General features: G+C 36.6%; 4 protein-coding genes across 5 annotated transcripts in view; 2 read left to right on the forward strand and 2 right to left on the reverse strand.

Moving 5' to 3' along the window:
* LOC125801655 (zinc finger protein 501-like) overlaps positions 1-6,917 on the forward strand; it is a 30,767-nt gene extending 23,850 nt beyond the window's left edge. Inside the window, exon 3 of the mRNA XM_049478438.1 lies at positions 2,208-6,917. Coding sequence (XP_049334395.1) covers positions 2,208-3,311 — 1,104 coding nt within the window. The 3' untranslated portion in view covers positions 3,312-6,917. The remainder of the gene's footprint in view (positions 1-2,207) is intronic.
* The window catches only part of LOC125801463 (zinc finger protein 239-like), a 430,185-nt gene that overhangs the window by 390,946 nt on the left and 18,807 nt on the right, over positions 1-20,432 (forward strand). The window lies entirely within an intron of this gene.
* LOC125801349 (zinc finger protein 239-like) overlaps positions 1-20,432 on the reverse strand; it is a 156,348-nt gene that overhangs the window by 127,323 nt on the left and 8,593 nt on the right. The window lies entirely within an intron of this gene.
* LOC125801455 (zinc finger protein 239-like) overlaps positions 1-20,432 on the reverse strand; it is a 331,934-nt gene that overhangs the window by 86,820 nt on the left and 224,682 nt on the right. The window lies entirely within an intron of this gene.

Genomic DNA, 20,432 nt, shown 5'->3' on the forward strand with positions numbered 1-20,432 from the left:
GAAATGGTGCAGGCTGAATTTGGGCTGACCACACTGGCTCTGCATGGGAATTGTGTGGGCATGCTAAACTGTGCTTTGCCCACATATATCCCACACTGGCCCTTCAGGGTGTGAAATGGTGCAGGCTGAATGTGGGCTGACCCACAGTGGGCCTGCCTGGGATTTGTGTGGGCGCATCAAAGTGTTGGCTGTCCAAATAATTCCCACACTGGGCCTACAGGGGCATTAATGCACTGGATCAGTTCAGGCTAGCCCACAGCGGCCTTTTATAGGGTTTGAGTGGGCCAGCCAATGAACAGGCTGCCCACAGAAAACCCATGTTGGGCCTGTTTGGAATTTTAATGGGCTAGCCCCTGCCCACAGTGCCCGCACTTAGCCCACGAAGGGCCGATGTGTAGCTTTTTGCTGGGTAATAATGCACTCCATATATGCAGGATTAAAGTAAAATAAATTATACTGGACATATACATATATAAAATGTCTCTAGAAGATATATAATAGGAAATGAAAACAGTGTGAATTTTTCTTTTGCTTAAAACAGCAAGAAAGTACTACCCTGAATGTGATAATTAGGGGTGGGTGATATGGCTCCATATTTCAGGGTAATATAGTTCATGATATTCAAAAATATTGGCAACATTATTTCTTACGATATTTATGGCATACTGCCTTATTAAAACAGATTAATGTCATTTCTGGAGCTGTGATTGTATGCAGATAAATTATCCCATAAATGGTCCTACACCTGAATAAAAAAGTAATATTATCTAATTTCTAGAACATAAAAACAGGAAGGGGTAGGTCGAGACTCTTCATCAAGCATATACATTTAATACAGGCTTTTTCTGCTTCCGGTCACTGAAATTATTGTATTAAAAAACTAAATATTTGATTCTAAAAGGTGAGGGGTAGAGATATACTGCAAGTCAGAAAATTACAAAGATATTTATAAGATAAAATGAGATACACTTTGTTAGAGCAGTATGACATATTTACAGCTAGTGCTGGACGATATGGCCAAAATTTATATCACGATACATTCCTTAATTTCGGTCGATACAATATAATTTCGATATCGATATAAATATTTGGAAGGCCTCAGAAAAACTGTTAGGAATCCCTGCAATGGAAATCTGTACCTATTACTGTCTTTAAAGCCTCCTCTCATAAAAAACTGTATAATACTTTAGAAATAAAAAAATGGTCAGAATGAATTAATGCTCACCTTTATTTACATGTAGCAATATAAAAACATGACATCTCTGTCAAACACAAACCAATAACCTATTTACATTTTACCAATATAAATAACTTTACATTACAACAGAGGCAGAGCTTCTTATCCTTTTGTAAACATATTTAACAGGTCAAAACAAAAGTGCCTCATCCAGGATAAAGAATGCAGAAAGCCTTCATTTATATAAAAGGAACACGATATCACCGTCAAATAAACAAACCTATATCAACTATAAATAACTTACATACAACATAAACTACATAAGTGCTTCAGCCAGAATAAGGAAGATATTGTGTGTAGTGAAACTGCTTGAGGTGGTGGAACAGATTAGATGCATTACCGTTGCTAGTCAACTCCACTTTCCGGCACAATTGGGAGCAAGCTGAAGTTTATCAGACCTTTGAAAGCCGAACCACTGAATTAGACCTGCCTCCCTCAACTATCTCTCCTGTTTAATCACTTGTGGAAGCATCAGGTGTGCTCATTCTGCATCTAAAATCTAAAATTCTGCATCAGGGCCGAGCCTAATCGAGGAACTCGGTTCGGCCGCACTGCGCTCCGCTCGGCTTCATAGCGGGAGGTTCTAGGTGTGGACCGGAGCGCAGCCGAGCTTCAAGTTTTAGTAGTATGGATTATAGTGTAAAGTGTGATACTACTAAAGTAGTAGTATAACACTGTATTCAGTGCTCAGGACAGCAGCAGTGTTTCTGCTACATACATTTTGCAGCTGCAGCCTGCTGACAGTCAAGATACAACTACATATTAAAATGTCTGTGAATTTATAATGGGATAAAAGTACTGAAGCCTTTATTGTAGTATGAAGGTGTCCCAGTATTTTTCTCCATATAGTGTAACTAATGTAGGTAGTTCTTTTTGGTTACTTGACCTGCTTTTATTTTAATACACAAAAAATGTTTTCTTTGTTTTTCCAGAATAAACAACCAGGATATTTAATAAAGAACAGTGTTAAACTGCTGAAAGAGGTGAAGCACAAGCCATCCAGAAGAATCTCCTGAAAACGCAGAAATTGTTTGCTACATTTCACAGACAGATGGAGCCAAGTCCCGACATGGAGAAACATCAGCACTCTGTCAAGAGTTTTACTAAACAGAGTGATCTCAAAAAACACCAGCGCATTCACACAGGAGACAAACCGTATTACTGCACAGACTGTGGGAAGAGTTTTAATCAACAGAGTGATCTCAAAAAACACCAGCGCATTCACACAGGAGAGAAACCGTATCACTGCTCAGACTGTGGGAAGAGTTTTAATCAACAGAGTCATCTCAAACTGCACCAGCGCATTCACACAGGAGAGAAACCGTATCACTGCTCAGACTGTGGGAAGAGTTTTACTCATCAGAGTACTCTCAAAAAACACCAGCGCATTCACACAGGAGAGAAACCGTATCACTGCTCAGACTGTGGGAAGAGTTTTAATCAACAGAGTGCTCTCAAAAATCACCAGCGCATTCACACAGGAGAGAAACCGTATTACTGCTCCGATTGTGGGAAGAGTTTTACTGAACAGAGTAGTCTCAAAATACACCAGCGCATTCACACAGGAGAGAAACCGTATCACTGCTCAGACTGTGGGAAGAGTTTTACTGGACAGAGTACTCTCAAACTGCACCAGCGCATTCACACAGGAGAGAAACCGTATCACTGTTCAGACTGTGGAAAGAGTTTTACTAAACAGAGTAGTCTCAAACTGCATCAGCGCATTCACACAGGAGAGAAACCGTATCACTGCTCAGACTGTGGGAAGAGTTTTACTCAACAGAGTAATCTCAAACTGCATCAGCGCATTCACACAGGAGAGAAACCGTATCACTGCTCAGACTGTGGGAAGAGTTTTACTAGACAGAGTGATCTCAAAATACACCAGCGCATTCACACAGGAGAGAAACCGTATCACTGCTCAGACTGTGATAAGTGTTTTACTACACAGAGTCATCTCAAACTGCATCAGCGCATTCACACAGGAGAGAAACCATATCACTGTTCAGACTGTGGGAAGAGTTTTACTTTACAGAGTGAACTTATATTACATCAGTGCATTCACAAAAGATAGAAAAGTATCCCAAATCTGTTCCTCTGCCATAAAAAATGCAAACCTTAAATCTTTCAGACAGCCAAAAACACCTCATCATGCACAAAATCTTCACTCTGTTACAAGAACTTCATTTAAAAATGGCTTTTTACAGGTTCAGAAAAATGAATCTTATCCAGATGATGTTTACTGAATTTCATGCTGTGTTTTTATGTATGTTTGTATACCTACATTAGTTAATGCCTGCAGAGCTCTTCAACACTTAGTGTTGTGTTTTAAGAAGTTTTTACACACAGAATCATAAATGGTACCACTAACAGCATAAACTAGGAACATACATTTTTACAATTTTTTCAGTGATATGCTGAATAAATAGTAAAGCGATGATGCTAGCTCAGAGTAAAATCGTATATTAAATCTCAGCATTAGCTTTAGAACTAATAATAAACAAAAGTGAGGATTTTATAATTCTGGGACATTTTTAGGTTTAAAAATTGAATATGCTTTGCCATAAGTAGGAAATGATCATTTGGTCAACTTATGTCATTTACAGCCTTAACACATTCTCAATTGTTTACATATAAAAACTTTCTTTATTTTTTCCTCCACTCCACGTTTGTAGTTTGTAGTTGGAGCGAGGGCACTGCCAGTGTTTGCTCCAGATGTTAGATTAGCATTACTTAGTCTTTTAAAATTTAGATGTCGTAGTTTAAAGGAGTAGAGTATTCTTAGGAGTAGAGAATATTCTTAGCTTGCAACAAAAGGCCAACAAAACCCTTTTCAGAGTTAAAAAAAAAAAAAACGGTCTAGCTTTAGTTTCCATACTGAAAGCAACACTCAGCAGGCTATGCAGCAGTAAGACTGCAGGATCCTTGATTCCCTCTACTGCACGTGTCAAACACAAGGCCCGCGGGCCAAATGTGGCCACATCCAAGCGAGAGCTTGTAAGATCTTAGTGTCTATAATAAATAGGTCAGAAGCGTTCTTTGACCAAAAACTACATTTCCCACAATGCTTGTCGATTGTATTACCCGCGAAGTTACGGTTTACTGCCACTTCACGGCAGTGTAGTCATTGATGTGGAAACCCTGCCGGAGTGAAGGCGTAACTTCGCGGGTGGAATTGAGACATACATAATGTCCAGAAAAAAGAGAAGCTGATGCAGCCGGACGGCTGTGCTTCAAGGGGAAAGACCGGTATGCCTTTTGTGTTACGAAGAGTGTTACTGACCAAAATAAACGCTTGTTAGGAGAGATATAAGTTCTGTGTAAATATTTATAAGACAATAGCTGACAAAATCTGTTTTAATGACGTTAATAAACATCACTGGGACAGCGCTAGTCGCAGTTTCACCACAGCAAAGGACGAGGACGTGAATAACTTATCTAACCAGCCTTTACTGATTTCTGACCCCAATAACCCTTTCAATAACCTCCAATAGCCTTTAATAGTCTTCAGTAGCCTTCAACAGTCTAACCTTGCAGCCGTGGTGTGTTCTAAACTCCGTAGTTATAAACATCCTGAGGTTAGCAGCGCGCTAACTGACCTGTTTATAATGTAATCCCAGCAGTGACTCCGTGACGCTGCTTTAAACTGCTGCTGTTAGCTGCTTGGGCTGAAAGATGAACTGTAGAGAGCTGTATTATCTGTTTAGTGGGGTTATTTTATTTCATACACGGAAGAACTTAAAAATTTTAAAAACGCTCCAGACTGCCTCAGCTGAGCCCTGTAGCCCGTGGCTGGGCTGTAGCTCTGACTGAGTAAAGACTGCGGGCTTGTGCTGCTGCTGCTGCAGCTCCGACTAGTGGTTGTATGAGGAACTGCTAAATCTGAGGAAATGCTAAATCTATCACATGTTCTTAACAGTTCACAATTTTTAATTTTATATTTATTAAGCCTTATTTCAGTATCAAACGTTTTGATCAAAGTTAATGTAACTAGTATTTTATGTCATTTCTATTCACTTGACTAGTTTGGTTCTTGATTGATGGAGTTTTTGGATTTCATAACATGACAAATTAAAAGGATTTATGTTAATAGAGCAAAAAGCAAACATTTTTTTCCATGCAACTGTAATATTTGATTGAATAAATAGTATATTGAGAGTTATTTAACATTAAGGAGTAATTACATTCATTTTATATTACATTTGATTACATTTGATTACATTTATAAGTTACATCTGGCCCTCAGTGGACAGCCAATATGCCAATGTGGCCCTCGGCCAAAATGAGTTTGACACCCCTGCTCTACTGGTTTTCTCATTGGTCTATGGTTCAGTCAGTCTGATTAAAAATCTGCAAGTTAATCTACAGGGATATTTGGTTGTGTTGTGTTGCTAAAGTTATATACTCTGTTATCTTTTCCTTATTTGGTATCGTTTTGCTAAAGGTTTTTTTTTTTATATCTCTAAAGGTACTAAAAATATCTAATCCATTTACTTTATTGATTGTTTTATCCAGTACCAGCTATTATCGTTGTTTTACATCACCTTATGTATTTACTCATATTCATATCTATGTGATTCAATAAAAGGCTTTTATATTGCAAGATCTGCAATCTTATCTATTCTTTCAACTTAAGCATTTAGCCAAAAGCTTTTGTACACAGCCAAACATACATTCAAGCAACCACTATATACAGTGCCTTGCAAAAGTATTCGGCCCCCCCTTGAACTTCTCAAACTTTTGCCACAGTTTGGGCTTCAAACATAAATATATGATTTTTTTGTTTGTTTTTTGTGAAGAATTAACAAGTGTGTAAGAATACGGAGGAGTTTTGCCTTACTATGTTCATTGTTCATTGATTAAAGGGTTAATCTGTGTGTAACTAAATCAGCATTTCACTTAATCAGTATGTTATTCAAGCATTTAGCACGATTCATGATGATTCACATTGTGACTTAGAATGTATGTATATTGTGTCCTTGTGCTCAAAGCAAGGCCGTTTTTCTTGCAACTTAGCATGATTGATTTTTTCCAGCGGAACCATGAGTTTCTGTACATGTAATCTATAGTCTGATAAGGTTGGGGTGACCGAGTTCTCGGCTGACGTATAGGATGAATAACTGCTTATCAGTATCAGGATCCGGGGGGTGTGAGGAGCCTCCTCACACACTATTAGACTGAGGCCAGGCGAATGCCTGTTTTTATTAGACTCTCTGTCTAGGAAGAAGAGTAGAGTTGGGCGGGAGAGCTTCTCCCGAGAGGGACTACAGAGCCACAGGTCCTGTTCACACAGCCGAGAACTCTAGAAACCCCAACTTTTCTCACCTTTGGGGTTTTCCTCTTATTTTCACCTTTTTATTTCAATTCATTTTTCAATAATCTTTTTACTCAATTTTTGATGTATCCAAAAAAAACTGTTTTGCTCAGAAGCAATTTGAATTTGAATAAATTTGAATAAAATCTGACGGAACTACAATTTTGGACTGGATCTCCTTTTCTTCTTTATGACGTATCATGCCAGATACATCATAATTCGAACAGTAGATCAATAATCTTTCAATCGTGAAGTGGAACGAAATTTATTGGATACACATTATGTTGAGATACTCAGTATTTTGAGAACATTGGTATTTAACTTGTGTGAAACTGACACCAATAAATCCATAACTCCTGCTATTTACTTACATAGAAGTGTTTTTTTTCTCAGTAGCTCAGTCGCTGTGAAGTGTGGAGGATAGTTTTGCAATATATTGATTATCGCCGAATCGCAGTTTTGAGATATCACCGTTATCATTAATGACGGTAACAACCTGACCGTTTGACACTTAGCTAATCTGCATACCAGTAGGAGAGAGCAGAGATAGACTGGCTGTGTATGAAACGGTAGGCAGCTACCACAATCCCTCATGCCTTAGCTGTTCATATGTTAACACCCACTAAATGCTTAACCCTTTACAAGTATTAATATGAACTTTAGGAAAAAGAATATAAACAGAATTGCCCTTTTTTCTATTGTGAGTTAAATGAAGTCACTGCTGCCTATTCTAATAAGCTAACCGTATGACTAGCTTGACGAGTTCTGGGGACATTTTTACATGGGATGTGTCTGAAAGATCTGTGGAAAAAAAGACATTACTTAAAATAATAAAAAGTATTATTACAAACGTTACAAAAGGACTTTCTGAGCTGAAAACAAAAAAAAAGAAAATATGTTTTATAAAATTTATAGAGATATCATATATATCCTATACCCAGTTTATAGACACATTTGGGACATACCTGGGTTGGACAATGAAACTGAAACACCTGTCTACAGTCACTCAGTTTTGGATCTTAGTTTGCATAAAAATAAATTTATGCCAGTTTTTACCCTGAGCTCTGGCTTGCTCCATTTTTTTTCCTCCTTTTTTCCTCTCTGTATCACAAACTCTTCTAGTTCCTCCCTTTACCCAAGTTTGATTTTAGGAAGTCTTTATAGCCACAGGGTCAAAATGAGACGCATAAACACTACAGAGCAGGGGTCTCACCATGGGCGCAGATGATTATAGTGACCTCATCCGAAATCTACCATCTACAAGCATAAACGTTGGGGTTTTAATTTAATTAACAGTACGTTTGTGGAATTCTGTGTTCCACAATGCCCTCGTTTTTAAACTAGGAAGCGTTCAGTTCAGAGGTTACATTGTTCGGAGCTCCGTGTTCCAGTTCCAATGTAAATTTAACGCACCTTCTCAAGTCCGGGGTTCTAAGGAGCTGGTAACTGCCTGTAGACTACAGACACAGGCAGTTACCAGCTCCTTACGGTACGTGTCCACTGGCACTTTTTTTCAACGCTGGATCTCCTTGCTCGTTTTTGAATTAAAATGAAGCAACAGAAGTAGACAGTCATAAGTTTAATATTTTTATTTTTTTACCAACCTCACTGTAACCTATAGCTCTATAAATCCACATCCTGTTCTGTGTGTGTGTGTGTGTAAGAGGCTTGTGTGTGTGTGAAGACGCAGCCTGCTCTTCCCTCATTGGCTGGACGCAGCCTGCTTTTCCCTGATTGGCTGGACTGGACACAGTGCGGTGGCCGGATTTATTTGAATAAAGTTGAGCCGGAGGGCGGAGCTGCGTTAAACGCAACGCAACCCGGCATGCACCGAGGCATGCAGCGGCTCTCTCCATTGATTTTATGTATGATGTTATTATGATGTTATTTTAGTAAGCAGTCGCTGTTAACTGAAATCATAAGATGTAAAATGTTAACATTGTCTTCCTGGTCTTGCCTAGGCTGTAGCAATGAAGAAACAAAAAACAATGACAGCGTTTTTTCAAAAACCAAACAATGTGATATGGAATAGTAGGATGTCAGTGATTTGGCATCATGGTGTAAGAATGCGCGCAGATGGCACTGGGGACATATTGACATACCAGACCAATAACAGTTTCAGTATGGCTAGTGTTGATCAGAAAAGTGATTATTCTAAAGTTTATTGCAGCATATATATATATATATATATATATATATATATATATATATATATATATATATATATATATATATATATAATTTTACAGATTGGTCCCCCCCAGTTCAAAATGTCCATCTGCGCCCCTGGGTCTCACACTCGCGGCCCGCGGGCCAATTGCGAGACGAATTTAATACCATACATTTGCTACACTTTATAGGACTTTATTTATTAAAAGTTTTTTTTAATCGCAGTGCCATGCAAGCTTTCAAGCTCGTTCTGCGTGACTGCAGCATTTTAAAGCATTTTAAAGCTGTTATTTATTGCAGCATATATATATATATATATATATATATATATATATATATATATATATATATATATATATATATATATAATTTTACAGATTGGTCCCCCCCAGTTCAAAATGTCCATCTGCGCCCCTGGGTCTCACACTCGCGGCCCGCGGGCCAATTGCGAGACGTGTTGTTACAAACAGCAGAGATGTAGTAATGATTCAGGACGCTGTGACACATTACAAATACGTGCTTTCATGCTGAAATACTTTATATTATGCTCTTTAACAAAGACAGACATGTGGTATGGCATATTAATGAGTGCATAAATTAATTATATATATAAATTAATTATATAATTTCTATTATTATTAGAAAAATAACGAAAATTAACCCAAAATGTTGACAAAAATATAATCTAACGAATTTCAAAACATAGAAACGAAAAAACGTTAAAATGGTATTAATACAACAGTTTAACACCTGGATCAAACAGTTATAAGGATTTATATTTATGCTTAGTACACAGACTAAGCTTAATAGAGCAGACACAGGCATTCTGCTGTCCAGAATTTTAACAGATGCTTATTCTTACTCAATAGCTGGAGTTTTTGAAATGAAAAATTAAAAGAGAAAAGAACTTTGAACTGGACATAACTTTATTTATGTCATTTATGTCACATTTCACTTTGCTATTATGTATCTGAAAGCCACTTTTAATTTTTTTTTTTTCATATCTAAAAAATAAAGCATCACCCTGTCATCTGGTGCTGCATGTCAAGTATATAAACCTTAAAAAACATTTGAAATACACAGCAATATAAAGCTATATGTTAGCTAAATGTATATATTAATTAATTGACTAAAATCTCTCCTGCGCTTTAAAATGCTGCAGTCACGCAGAACGAGCTTGAAAGCTTGCATGGCACTGCGATTAAAAAAAACTTTTAATAAATAAAGTCCTATAAAGTGTAGCAAATGTATGGTATTAAATTCGAATATTTACTCATATTCAATCAAGAGAAATCAGGCAAAATGCGCCGCTCTCTCTCTCGCATCGCCGAGCTGAATTCAGCACGAGGCTTCAAATAATATAACAACTCAGTTTAGTTAAATTAATTAAGATGAGTGAGGACCTGTAAAGTTAATCAAATATTGTCAAATATAAAGGATAGGTTGAGGTTTTGGTGAGCTGTTTCAATTATTTGAAACCGAAACTAACTGAAACTGATATTATTCTGCGCACTATTAGAAAGCCTTTGATTTTGTTTTAAATTAATTTTTATTTTATATTAATTATTTTTGAATTCATTTTAAATATTTTTATTATTTTTATTGATCAAATAATTTTTTTCATAAGATATATATTTTTTATTTTTGATGTATTAATTTTTATGATCTTTTTAAAGTTTTTTATTTTTCCTTTTTTATCTTTATATTTTTTTCCGTCTATAGTAAATGTTAGTTTTTATTTCTATTTTTTCTAATTTTATTTATAATATTTTTAATCCCTTTTAAACTGTAAATGCTCAGCGGCACAGTAAATGAGGGTCCTCCTCCAGTGTAAATAACCGATTGCTTGATTAATATTCAATGTTGCAAACCCAGTTTTTACATAAACAATAAACAGAATAAAGAATAAAATAACATTGCTGATGTATCTTCAACAGCACATCGCATCCTATTCACTTCAATGGAGAGAGCCACTGCATACCGGCTGGGTTGGGTTGCGTTGCGTTGAACGCAACCCCGCATTCTTTATTCAAATGAATCAAGCCGCCGCGCTGCTTTCAGCCAATCAGGGACTTCACACACACACACACACATTCGAGCCTTACACACACAAACGGCAAAATAAGGATTTATATAGAGCACAGTAAAGTTCATTTAATCATTAAAAGTTTAAAATTGACTACACCTGTTGCCTTATTTGGATTCAAGATACGCCCACACGGCGAGACGAGAGATCTGGTGTTCTGTCGACTTGTGCTACCCTGACAAACCGTGCTACCCTTTTGTGTATATTTAAAGGTAAAAGCACAAAAGTAGCACAATATTAGAGCATGTTTCCAGCAGAAGTTCATGTACTATGTTTGGATAGTCTAAACCACCGTATCAGGGTAAAGTTATGGTAGTAAGAGTTTATTATAATCTTTTTTTTTATTTTAAGATCATATTTTATTATTATTGTTATTATTATTATTATTATTAATTGCCATTACACTTTGACAATGTAATGACAGTCCAGGTTATTAAATGAACAAAAAAAATATTAGAAAAACAGAATTATTATAGTACACTTGAAATAATAATACAAATGTAGGTTAGCACATGCGCAGTGTCTTTAGAAAGCGCGTATCGATGGGTAGCGTCACTCGACAGAACACCTGGCATGGCAGAATGTGTTGAATAAAATACGTGTTCTTGTCCTGTGCGGCCCAGCCTCACCCAGTCTCTACCTACAGCGGGCCCCAGATAGAATAAGATTGAGACCACTGCTATAGAGCCAGAGAACCAGCTTAAGTTCCAGACCTGAAGATTCAGACCAGTAGTTCCAATGAACTTAATACACATAAACAGTCCACAAATACAGCTACAAACTACAAAAGCATACAATAGACCCAACAATAAATGCTTAATGTTCCTACAAGTACAGGCGTTTAACAAATATCACTCATTTGTATCTCTACAGGACGCCAGAGCAGCCAAAACATTAAGTACACACAAAAATCACCAGTCACACGGCATATTACTTAGTTTCACATTGAAGGGCAGCCTTTAAAAAGGCTTTTTAATATAATATGACACAATATCTGTTTTATTTCCATGATAGTTAGCTAAATATTTAATTAATCCAGCATGCGCTCTCCGTTTTACTACTAATCAATGCGCGTAGCCTGACCCCTTCATCCGAGCGCAGAGAAGGGGCTAGGCAGCCATGGCCCCGCCCCTGGAGTGAAAAGCATGAGTCTTATTGGTTAGATTGTCCTAAGACTTTTCTAATAGACTCATTACTACACCCTTCTCAAAATCAGGAGAAGGGTCCGCGGACACGTGAGCAGAAGACATTTTAAAGAGCTTTGAATGGTCAGTACCGCTGTCAATCATACAGTCCTATAGCAACGAAAAACACAGGCTAATGCTTTGAATTAGTTGCTGTTTTTTTCGTTAATCTATAAAATAAATGCTTACACTTGCAATAATTATATACATCCTGATAAAAAAATATGTAATTATTTACATGCACATTTGGTCAGCCCTTAGAAGGCCTTAGAGGCCTTACTGCACACCACTGATATATTGAATATGAATTATACATAATACTTAAGGCTGGACAATAATTTAAAATCACTGATTGTCTCCAATAATGTTTTGGTAATTTTTAAACGAATATATTTTTATTAAATATTGGCCTGGAGTTCTAAGACAGCAATGGTCCTCCAACTAAAAAATATTCTTAAGAGGCATTTAGTATTTACAGCATCTGTTACCGACTGACGTTCATTACAGAGAGCTGCGTCAGTTCAGTGCATTAATTTGAGAAGAAAAGACAGAACCCAATAGGCATATGTATAGCCATACACCTTATATAAGGTGTATACACCTTATATAAAGTTCTTAATACTGTTGTAGAAAAGAAAATGAAAGGTGGGTTAACCCCCACCTCTCGTCCGGGGTACAACTCCCCTACGTGTTCGTTTGATAGAGAGTCGTAGGCAGGTGGAGTGGAGTTGAAAGCAAACCAAGTATTTATTACTGAATTCAGGAGAACCAATACATACAAGACAGTTAACAGCCGTCCCAGTAGAAGTTCTGACCCCCCCTCTGATCTGACTCCATGTTTATACCCAAAATGACGTGAAACCTGCTGATGAGGCGTTGCTAAAATCATCTCATGTTAGTATGCATATTCTCACGTGTTAGTACTCAAGTTTCACAGGTCTGACCGGTCCACTAGTGTTTGGCCTTGATTGTGTCCAGCCGGACAGTGTGGTATTGTTTTAAGAATTGACTGGGTCCAGTCAGACAGTGTGATATTGTTCCAGTAATTAGACAGTGCCGCCCTCCCTATGTGCGCGTGTCCTCTTCCCGCTTTGGTAGGTGAAGAACTTTGCACGCACAGAGAGAAAGGCCGCACTGTTCGTCTCAAAGTCTCTTTTGTATCAATTTAGTTCATACAGAGTGCACTAGCTGATGATTGATGGTCGTTAGTCAGAAACATGCAGTGAACGAAATGCTTCAAGCATAAGCTACACACGTCACACAATGGATTCCATATATTATATGTTAATGTGTTAGTAGCGCGTGGTTAGTCCGCCATATAATAGACCCTATGTGTTAGTAAACGCGTTATGTATCATGTGGGTTAATTTGTCATAATAAGGCAGGTGTTAGTCACATGCCTGATCAAACAATGTTTTACTATATATGTAAAGAATATATTGTGATTATTGGTTAATCTTCTATATAAATGCGTGTAAAATACACTGTGAGTAATAAAAATTATCAAATACAATGTGAGTATTGGTTATGCATATAAAATACAAGGTTTCACACAATGATTATGTAATTATAGATACTAAGATAAGTAATCATAATTGAAAGATATTTGTCAATACACTCAAGGTAAAATAAACAGTTACTCTTCAATACCAATACAGAAATGAAGAAATGTATTGTGTGTAAAGGATGATTTACACTTCTTACATAGGTATAGGCTTCATAAATGTATTTAAAGTAAAAAAAAAGTATTTATTGATTTTAATAGTTCCTAGATTTTTTTTTGTTACAGATGTACTGAGCCATGAGACTGCAAAAATGTATATAAAAAAAACTGTGTGCTAGAACTGCATCATTTTTAATTTCTGCCTTGAATGTCCTGAATCATTACTACATCTCTGCTGTTTGTAACAAATCAAACCACATTTACATACGTAGTGAGTGACTCCTTAGAGGGTTCTTAAAAGGTTCCCTGGAACCGGCTCCGGCACCAGCACTTTTTTGGTGGAAAAGAGGTATAAGAAGAGCCGGCTCTTTCGGCTTCCAAGTAGCTCCTTATATTTTTTGGTTGCTTAATTCAATTTATTACCAAATTATGTGTACAATGAATTAATAGAGTTGAAACATACATTATATAAAATATATATTATTTATATGGCTTTATTTTTATAAAAAATAAATAATGAAATACAAAAACAAAGGCCCATCTCAAGTAAACAAACAGGTCCAATGTAAATGTGTATACTATTTTCAAATGTGCAACTCTATACAGTGAAATAAACAGCGCTGAACACCATCAACAAAGTGTCACTCAACAAAATAAAAAATAATTGTGCAAATAAAAAAAAACAAGCATCCAGGTGATGTTTTTTGAAAACTTTAGCAAAGATTGACATAAAAAGGAGCTCATGTTTGAGGGTTTGATTGGTTTCTGTTATGATCTGCCCTGTTGTGGAAGAAGGAGCTGATGTTGCTACAAAACACAGTTTATGTGAGGTCACATGTGTAAGGTGTGGGTAGATCAAGCACTTTAATGTTGAATGCTCTTTTTGTCAATCAGAACGTGAATCATCTTTTTTTATGTTCCATTATATCTTAACTCTGGCAAGTCTTTTCTTCTTTCTTTTTAAAGAAAACTAAAATCTCTGTAAATATGAACCTTGGTGATATATATGTTTTTTTTTCATACACTGATCTTGATTTTAAGTATATTATTAATATTATTATTTTATTGAGTAAATACTACTATCATCATTGTAAATACTTGATTTGATATCTTCGTACTGGAGTTTATTCCCCTTTTGAAATCCTTTAGAGATTGCTAAGAATAAGAAATGCCTAAAAACTGTAAGAGTTTATGAGGAGCTTTCACTGTTGCCTCTTGTTAGTATTTCACTATTTCTAGCATTAGTTTTCTTCCTTAATGTATATTTTTATGCTGTCTTCTACTGTGGTTTATATGTATCATCGTAAAACTTTAATCTATACATTTATATTTATATATATATATTGGCTCACTCTCTGGAGTCAGCGCATGTCGTTTATTTCAACGAGCCAGCTAAGAGTCTGACCCATCACTACTAATAACTACAGTGCCGTAGTTTAACACTTTATTGTTGTGCTGTTGTACCAGAAAAGAATGTAGACTGTTAAAACTTACTCCTATCACCATGTTCTGTGTTACAGGAACCAGAGTCACTGAAGATCACAGTGGAGATGGAGATCGTGGGAATCTCCACAAAAGGCGATGAGACTGTTCTCCTCAGTGACACCATGGAGGAGTTCAGCGTTCCTGCCACTGTGTGGAGTGGTGACGTTAAAAGTAACTGTTGTGAGGGAAGGGGAGGTCATTTTAAACATTGAAAGCCCACTTTTTAATGAACCATAATGTGGTAATTCGACAAGTTTTTGTATTGTGTTTGTAATATTTCTTAGCATGTTCTGTTAGGGTTTTTTGGGGGGGTGAGGTTGTAGGTGTTTGTGCTTTTGATTTTTGATTGTGTGTGTTGTGTTTAAACTAATTCAAAATAAAATGTGTTTAATTGTTTTTATACCTGTCTTTTGAATTTAAACACATTCAATTAAGCTTACTATCCTTTCCTGCTAAAACAAATATTCTATGGTTTTTATATTTTTCTGCTGGTTTTGTGGTGTTTTGCAGTGTTTTTCTAAAGGTTTTCATCAGCCCTTTTAAACCCTATGAAAGTATTTTTTTATAATTGGCATTTTTCAGAAAGACATGTGCTTGTGGTTTATGATCATAACTGTTTCTGCTTTTAAGAGTTTACACTGCTGGGCTGAAGATATACTAAACCATAAAGAGGCATATCTGTGCTGCACCACCATTTATTCAATGGTATTTGGATATTAGCATTTAACCAAAAGTTTTAGAACACAGCTCAATCAGCCAAAAGTATTGGCATTCCACCATTTAGCCACAGGCAGTAGCTTTTATACTGTTTGTAACAAAACAAACGATAGTGTGATATAAACTTCGTCCAACACTGTATTGAATGATTTACACTTATGTATGTACAGGCTCACAAATCTATTTCTTTATTTTAATAGTTCCTATAAATGTTTTGTTACAGATGCACACAGCAATGAGACGATATAAATAATAGTTTATGCTAGATGTTCATTATCTTTAATGTCTGATTTGTAAACCACATTATCACATGCACTGTATAAAACTATTCGCCATTCCCTGGTTCTTAAAAGTTTTTATTAAGGACGCAGACGGCGCGGTCGGTGCGGGAATTTTTTTTATTTTTTCTCCCCTGCCTTCATCTTCAGGTGGGTCAGAATCAATGACTTCCCAGAGCAGATTTATTCTTTGTCTGATTTCTACCTCAGAAGAGTGTCAGACTGTTTATAAACAAATACTCAGCACAGAATTTCAGATTACCACACAGCATTTCCTATCCAATAAGTAATCACTTAGGAATGTGTCTGATTGACATCCCAAAAACCGCACCGTCCACCAACTGTTGGTCCTCTGCCCGGGGCACCAGGAGTTTGGTGATGCATTTCACCCGGATGGGAGACTCCTTTTAGTAGAGAGTCGTCGACTGTGAAAACATTCTGTGCAAACAAAAGAGCACAACAGACTAAATATAAAATATTTGTTATGTTTCACCTAATTTATTGTATTACCCATGATTCAACTGTTCATATGCAAATATTTTATTTGTTGATTGGTTGGGAGAATAAACCATAATATTAAACTGTTTTGGGTTTTGTGGGGCTATTGTGCTGTTATTGTTCTGTATATGTAACGCTTGGTACTATTTAAATAATATGAAAATAGATAAAAATATATCTTTTTTAATTGCTTGGTAGAGATGCGTGGTGTTGTTTCCACCCAGACACTTTAAAATGGGGACACAAGTGCTGCTAAGTAAAAAAATATCTATTTTAATTATTTTCATATTATTTTTTATTATGTAATATTTAATCAGTGCTAAGCGTTACACAACAGAACAATAACAGCAAAATAGCCCCACTTAGTCCAAAAACAGTTTAATAATATATAGTTTAATAAAATATTTGAATATGAAGCATTAAATCATGGGTAATACAATAAATTAAGTGAAACATAATGAATTAAACAGTATAAACATGTTATTTTGTATGTTTGTGCTCTTTTCTTTACACAGAATGTTTTCACGGCCGACGACGCCCTACAAAAAGGAGTCCCCCATCCGAGTGAAATGTATCACCAAACTCCTGGTTTCCCAGGCAGAGGGCTGGCAAGTGGTGGACGTCGCGGTTGTTGCTATCAAGGGCATTGGAGTGGGGGGGGGGGGGGGGCTAATATGAATTAAAGCCCACCCTATAGTGTCTTAGAACAACATTTATGGAATTACTTTTAATCACAAATGAACCATTTTTTGTCTGTACTTCTGTTTGAGGGACAACAACACCCCAACAGCCACAATGGACAGTCGAGAGACTGCACGGAGAACCCTGCCAAGCACCACCAGTGAACTACCAAAGTCCACCAGAAGTCTCAGAATCTCCTTATCATCTCCTAACCTATGTGGCTCAAGACAAAGCAACAACCCCAACACATGGCTACACAGAGAACTGAGAGCAGCAACACAAAAAAGGCTTCGTATTCCTGCATCAAAACAAAATATCTGAGCTGATCAGAATAATTATGGCTGCAACTGACAATCAAAATACTATGCACAGTATTTAAAAGTACAGTTGTCTATGCTCTCTGGGTGGGTACAGTAGGTGGCGCTTTATCTTGAAATTCATAATTTCTCTTTCATTTTTATAATACTTAAGAATACATAAGAATATGTAAGTCTTGATATCACAATCTTACCTATATCGTTTACATCTTATATATTACCTTTATCTGTTCTTTTTCCAATCCCCTTTATGCAAAATTATAATCAGTAAAAATGTTTATTTGACTAAATTGGAATTAAAATATGTTTTACTGATGAAGCAATGGAGCAAATTTGGTTGAATTCTAAAGCCCAAAACCTTGGCTAAATTGTGGAATACAAATACTTTGGCTGAGAAGTAGTCCAAAAACCTTTGGTTAAATGGTAAAATTCAAAAACTTTTGGGTAAATGCTGAAAACCAAAAACTTTTGGTTAAATGCTTACGTGCAGTATCTCTCTCTCTCTATCTCTCGCTCTCTCTCTCTTAGGTGAGCCATGGGAGAGAGTTGTGGGTGGAGACTACAAAAGGACCTGAACCAAGATGGCCGACAGAGAGAGAGAACCATGGGGTATGCTTTAAGGCCAATGCGCTCTTGTAGCCTAATTTTATTGTATTACTTCTCTGATGTGGTTAACTTAATCCCTCTTTTTGGCTAAAAGACAACTCTGTACCACCTGGGTATGCTAAAAGGTAAAATAGGTGCACCTGTACATTTTTACATCATGTAGGAGTTGTTTGTATCGGTCCCTAGGTAAGAGGGCGGGTGCTACCCCTTGTATTTAGGTTATAAGTTAGGGAGTATCTTTTCTTTATATTCTTTTTGTACTTAATTTGGCTTTAGGTAGTTTAATATGGTTATGTTTTGTTGTGTTCTTTTCTGTAGCACCGTCCATAGTTTACATTTCCCAGAGTGGTACTTTCTTTGTTGTTTTATACAGCATATGTAAATAATGTAAATACTGCCATGGTTTGTTGTATGTGCAAAGGAGTGGTGGGAAGCTAAAATTAAATCAGATTTTTGTACCGCTATTTACTGCCTGTTCTCCTCTTTCTTACTTAAACTCTGCTGGCTCTTTGACTTAGAATAGCCATGTGTTATGTTATCCATATTTTTCTTCCTAGACACATGTGGAGGATTTTAACACTTAAATCTAAAAATGTTTGGTTAAATGCTAAAACTTTAGATGAAATGCTAAAATCTAAAAACCTTTGGTTAAATGCTGAAATCTAAAAACTTTTGATTACTAACTGGTTGCTAGGCGGTTGCTATCATTTCTAAAGTGGTTGCTAAGTGGTTGCTTGGTAGTTGCTAACGTTTTCCAGGTGGTTGCTAAGCTGTTGCTATCGGTTGATAGGCAGTTGCTATCATTTCTATTGTGGTTGCTAGGCAGTTGCTAACATATTCCACATGGGTGCTAGGCAGTTGCTAACAAACTCCATATGATTGCTCAGTGGTTGCTAGGCAGTTGCTAACGTTTTTCAGGTGGATGCTAAACTGTTGCTATTTGATTGCTAGGCAGTTGCTATCATTTCTAAAGTGGTTGCCATGCAGTTGCTAAAGTTTTCCAGGTGGTTGCTAAGGTGTTGCTAACTGGTTGCTAAGCCCTGGCTGGGGTGCCGGGGTGTCCAAACTTTTGATCAGTATCTGCTCCATACAGCAGCTCCTCCATACACACACAGTACTGGAGGAGCAGGGGAGAGAAAGGCCCCCCCATTCATTTCTATGGGGAAACTTCGTACGACAATTGTACGAAAACGTCAAATCGTCGAAATTTTCGTAAAGAAAGTCCGATTTTTGTCTTCATATCTCAAAAATTGTGACCTATGTGGATGTTCAAAGTTGTCCCCTATTCATTTCCTATGGGGAAAAAAAGTGCACGTTTACGAAGTTTTTACGAAAAACGTACGATATATCGCTTAAAAAGCACAAGCAACCTAATCGGTTATAGGTCCTACGATACTGCTAAATTTAGTATTTCTACGTCACAAGCTGTAGGAGGAGATAGTGATTAAATTTTGAGCGCAGAATAAGATAATAATAAGAAGAAGATTACGAAGAACAGTAAGTTGACTTTTCCAAGCAAACTTAATAATAAAGTACACAGAGAAACAGATACAGGAATACAGAGTGTCCTTTATGATCAGCGGAGCTAAAAAGATGCTCAGTGAGTGTATGGTCATAGGTGTATGGTGTATGGAGCTGGTCATAATATTCTGACTTGACTGTGTATAAAATGGTTAAGGGTAAATTAAATACATTCTTCCACAAAACAAAATTGGTACCACTTTAAAATAAGACTTTATAAAGGGTTTATACATGGTTTACAATTAGTTTATTAATGCTTACTAATTAGGTTGTAAATGCTTTAAAATCATTAATAATCAGTTATAACACATATATAGAAAGGGCAACAATATAGATGGCTGTGGGTTCAGTATTTCATAACAGGTCATTGTTGCCCTTTCTATGTATGTGTTATAACTGACTATTAATGATTTTTAAGACATTTACAACCTAATTAGTAACCATTAATAAACTAATTGTAAACCATTTATAAACCCTTTATAAAGGTAGTCTTATTTTAAAGTGGTACCACAAAATTAGTCCCCCGTATGGTTATAGTGTATTTTCACAGCATTATTTAACACTATGTTTTTCATAGCTAATTTCAACCCGGATGCAAGCCACTAGAGATGGGCCTGTTCCTGTTGGTGAACTGATCTTAGAAGAAGAGGGAAAGCACCACGAGGTGGCGCTGTGG

The sequence above is a fragment of the Astyanax mexicanus genome, chromosome 4 (assembly GCF_023375975.1).
Source record: "Astyanax mexicanus isolate ESR-SI-001 chromosome 4, AstMex3_surface, whole genome shotgun sequence".
NCBI lineage: Eukaryota > Metazoa > Chordata > Actinopteri > Characiformes > Acestrorhamphidae > Astyanax > Astyanax mexicanus.